Source organism: Ipomoea nil, unplaced genomic scaffold (assembly GCF_001879475.1).
Source record: "Ipomoea nil cultivar Tokyo-kokei standard unplaced genomic scaffold, Asagao_1.1 scaffold2610, whole genome shotgun sequence".
NCBI lineage: Eukaryota > Viridiplantae > Streptophyta > Magnoliopsida > Solanales > Convolvulaceae > Ipomoea > Ipomoea nil.
In genome coordinates this window covers 2065421-2069907 of record NW_017619038.1, presented here as the reverse complement: position 1 = coordinate 2069907, position 4487 = coordinate 2065421, and the positions used below count along the sequence as shown (strand labels likewise).

Sequence of the window (4487 nt, the reverse complement as noted above, 5' to 3'; positions counted from 1 at the left end):
GACCAGTAGTTCAATGCTCTACTTCATAACAACACATGGCGTCTTGTCCCACCTGAGCCTACCATGAATATCATCGGGTGCAAGTGGGTGTTTCGCACCAAACACACTGCAGATGGCTCAATGGAACGACATAAAGCACGCCTCGTTGCTAAGGGGTTTAACTAGGCGGCTGGAGAAGACTTCTTCGACACTTTTAGCCCTGTGGTCAAACAAACCATGGTTCGCATACTTTTTTCATTGGCCATCACCAACAAGTGGACTCTACGGTAGCTAGATGTCCATAATGCCTTCCTAAACGGGCACTTAGCGGAAACAGTCTACAGGAAGCAACCACCAAGGTATGAAGATTCGGCTCATCCTGGACATGTTTGTCTCTTGCAACGGTCCCTCTATGGTCATAAGCAAGCCCCGCGGGCATGGTTCAAGTGGCTTCACGACTTCTTACTGTCTGCAGGTTTTTTTCGCCTAAAAAACATATGTCTCTCTTTTTTACTACATCTCCGATGGGTGTCAGGTATTCCTCCTTGTCTACGTTGATGACATTATCATGATGGGCAGAAACGCCACCCTAGTCAGCACTTTACTTGGTCGCCTTGCTTCTGCTTTCAAAATCCAGGATCTCGGTAAACCAGGCTTTTTCTTTGGCATTGAAACTATTGAAGCTAGTGATGGTATGATTTTGTCTCAGCGTCACTACATGACTGACTTGTTGAATAGGGTTGGGATGACTGACTGCAAACCACTTGCTACTGCCACATCGATCACATAATCTGTTACTCTGTCCGATGAGCCTTTTGATAATCCGACTCAGTATCGACGTATTGTTGGGGCGTTGCAGTATCTCACTATTACTTGGCCTGATTTGTCGTATGCTGTCAATCGCCTATGTCAGTTCATGCATTCTCCGTCTACTGATCACTGGGCCATGGTCAAACGTGTGCTGCGGTATATCAAAGGCACTCTCGACTATGGGTTACGCCTGAGTTCTTCTCCAACTGCTTCTTTTCATGCCTACTCAGACTCTGACTGGGCTGGTTGTTCGATTGACAGGAAGAGCACCAGTGGGCATGTTGTTTTTCTCGGGTCCAATCTTATCTCGTGGCTCTCCCGGAAGCAAGGAATTGTGGCACGCTCCTCGACTGAAGCAGAATATAAAGCCTTGGCCAATTTTGCTGCTAAGGTTACTTGGGTTGTCTCTCTGTTACGTGAGCTAGGGCTACATACTGGTCAGCCGTCCAATTTGTGGTGTGATAACTTAGGGGCAACGTATCTGTGTGCCAAACCGGTTTTTCACGCCAGAACGAAGCATGTTGAGATCGACTATCACTTCATTCGTGACAAGGTTGCAACGGGGGAATTTCTGGTTAATTTTGTTTCAACCAAGGACCAACTAGCTGATGTCTTCACCAAGCCGCTACCGGGTCCAAGATTCGCCGCACTTCGGGACAAGCTCAATGTTGTTTCTCACCAACCTTGTACTTGAGGGGGTGTGTGAGTAATATTATTATTATTATTATTATTATTATTATTATTATTATTATTATTATTATTATTATTATTCTTCTTCTTCTTCTTGTATAATATATAGTTAGTAAATGTATGGTGTTAGAATAAGTATGTGGTTAGTATCCTATTAGTTAGGAGTGATTAGAGGTGTACTCAGATATACACTCTTGTAATCGGTTTGTTGTAACTATATTGAATTTGAATTCTCTCATCAGGACAATCAAAATTGACCGAATAACAACAATTTAAAAAAATTATAATTTTAACTAATTTGACGTAATAGCATTTAATTACAAATCAATATATCCTTGTGTGATATTTCTACTCTTTTAGGAAGTTCATACTAACATTAAACGAATATTCTTTATTTTCATTATTAAACCAATATTCTTTATTTTTATTGTTAATAAAACTTAGTATTGCTTTTTTTTTTTTGTTTCAGCGTACTAAAGATGGATGTCCCAAATATCTTCCTGAAGTGTCACCTTGGCTAACATTAGAACTGAAACATGCCAGTGATTTTTCAAAATTAATTCTTTGACCAGATGTAGTCGCATAAGTATCAAGAATACCCTTCATTTGCAAAGCCTCATCAAGATTTGCTCGTAAAAATAAAAAGCAGTCACCAGCAAAAAGGAAGTGTGATAACTGCGAAGCCCCTCTTGCGATACGAATACCATGCAACACACCTTCACACATTTTCCTTTCAATAAAGCCACTTAATCTTTATGTTATTAGTAGAAAAAGATACGGTGATAGGCGGTCTCCTTGCCGGAAACCCCTACCCAGAATAATGGGCCTCAATTGCCGTTGCTCATACGTGATATGATATGATCCTATCTTTAAGAAAAAGACAACTAAGATGGAACCAAAAAGACTAAACAAGCTTAGATCTTACCCTCCTAGATGCCCAAATAGGTGAAAGGTTGAATCTTGGAAGCAAAACTTGGAATCTTGACAAGGGTCTCAACTTGGCTTGGAGAATAAGCTACACTTCTATTATAGAGAGAAGGTAGAGATATTTTTCTAGGAATTGTAAGGAATGAAATGAAGAAGTCTTCTAGGTTAGGATACAATACTAACTCTTGGTGAAAAGACAAGGCTACCCTTACTAACCCTTAGAAAGTCTAAGGAACAAGGGAACTCCTCTCTAAGCACAAGGTACAACACAACTTAAAGATTGACTAGTCAAATACTAGTCCTTGAGTATTAAAAATCAGGATTTTAGGAATCAATTCCTCAAAAGAATTAGAATTTATTACTCAATTAATTCATGGATGGGAGTGTGGATTTTTGCGGTGTCACATCCTCTCCCCCTTCAAAGAAGTTTCATCCCCGAAACTTGGGTACAACGAATTAAAAGCAAATGGTAACAAGGAAACAAAATTGTGACAAGAAATTTCAAGAACAACCCTTTCGGTCAAAACTCCAAAAGTACTCACAAGGGTTCCAAAGCAAAGAAGAAGACATTATGAATTCAAGGATTGGTCAAGAGTTAAAAGAACGGATAGATTGAGCATCAAGAACTCTACCCTCAACACAACCACCAACTTCTAGCCAACAACCAAGAACTCAACAACTAACTCCAAACACCAACTAGCACACTAGCTAAACAACAAGGCAACAAGCAAAACAAGCAAACACACAAAGCACACAACAACCTAGGAAAACGAGGTACCTTCCACAAACAACTCAAGGTACCGCTCCCGCATCGATGCCTCCAGCTCCCAAGTAGCTTACTCAACCCCATGGTGTGACCACCAAACCTTCACCATCTTAACAGATTTCCTACGAGTGTCCCGAGTCTTGAAGTCCAAAATCCTGAGCGGCCTTTCTTCGTAGGACAAATCTTCATATAACGGTATCACTTCTGGTGGTAAAACATGAGCCAGATCGTGAACATATCTCTTAAGCTGCGATACGTGAAACACATTATGCACTCTTTCTAACTCCAAAGGCAACGCCAAACGGTAAGCCAAACCCCCGATCCTCTCCAGGATTTCATACGGGCCTATAAATCTAGGGCTCAACTTCCCTTTCTTTCCAAACCGCATTACTCCCCGGGTGGGAGATACTTTCAACAAAACCTTATCCCCAACCGAGAACTCTACTTGTCTTCTAACCAGGTCAGCATAAGACTTTTGACGATTCTGAGCCGCTTTCATCCTTTCCTGAATCTGTTTAACTTTCTCGGATGTGTCCAACAAGTATTGTGGCCCCAACACTATCGGATTAACAAGATCCTCCCAACAAAGCGGACTGCGACACTTCTGTCCATAGAGAGCTTCATAAGGTGCCATGCGAATACTCGAATGATAACTGTTGTTGTAAGAGAACTCGATCAAGTCCAAATGGTCCTCCCAAGACCCTTGAAAATCCAACATACAGGCTCTCAACATATCCTCGATAGTCTGTATAGTCCTTTCTGTTTGTCCATCGGTGGCTAGGTGGAAAGCTGTACTGAGACTTAGCTTAGTTCCAAGACCTGCTTGCAAAGATTTCCAAAATTGAGACAAGAACCTTGAATCCCTATCGGAGACAATATCCCTCGGAACTCCATGATACTTTACCACTTAGTTGACATAAGCTTGAGCCAACTGTGTCATTGTCCAGGTCTCCTTCATAGCAATAAGACGGGCAGTCTTAGTCAAACGATAAACTATTACCCAGATTTTGTCCTTACCCGAACGGGTCGTCGGTAGTCCTCCCACAAAATCCATAGATATAGAATCCCACTTTCCTTCTGGAATTTCTAATGGTTGTACCAACCCCTTTACCTTACAACGCTCTGCTTTTACCTTCTGACAGTTAAGGCATTTCCCAACGAACTTGCAACTTCCTTCTTTATATTAGGCCACCAGAAGAAGCCTTTCACATCTTTGTATAACTTGTCTCCTCCTGGGTAAACCGAATAGGGTGTGTTATGGCCCTCCTCCAAAATCTGCCGCTTCCACTGATCACATGACGTGGGTATGCATACA

The 4487-nt window shown here is 41.6% G+C and overlaps 1 protein-coding gene across 1 annotated transcript; it reads left to right on the top strand.

Annotated features, from left to right (window-relative positions):
• Nucleotides 1-340: 340 nt before the first annotated feature.
• On the top strand, nt 341-1483 carry LOC109154206 (uncharacterized mitochondrial protein AtMg00810-like). The gene is made up of 3 exons (XM_019302045.1): nt 341-454; nt 515-718; nt 812-1483. The coding sequence occupies exons 1-3, from the start codon at nt 341-343 to the stop codon at nt 1481-1483; spliced, it is 990 nt and encodes a 329-aa protein (XP_019157590.1).
• Nucleotides 1484-4487: the final 3004 nt, after the last annotated feature.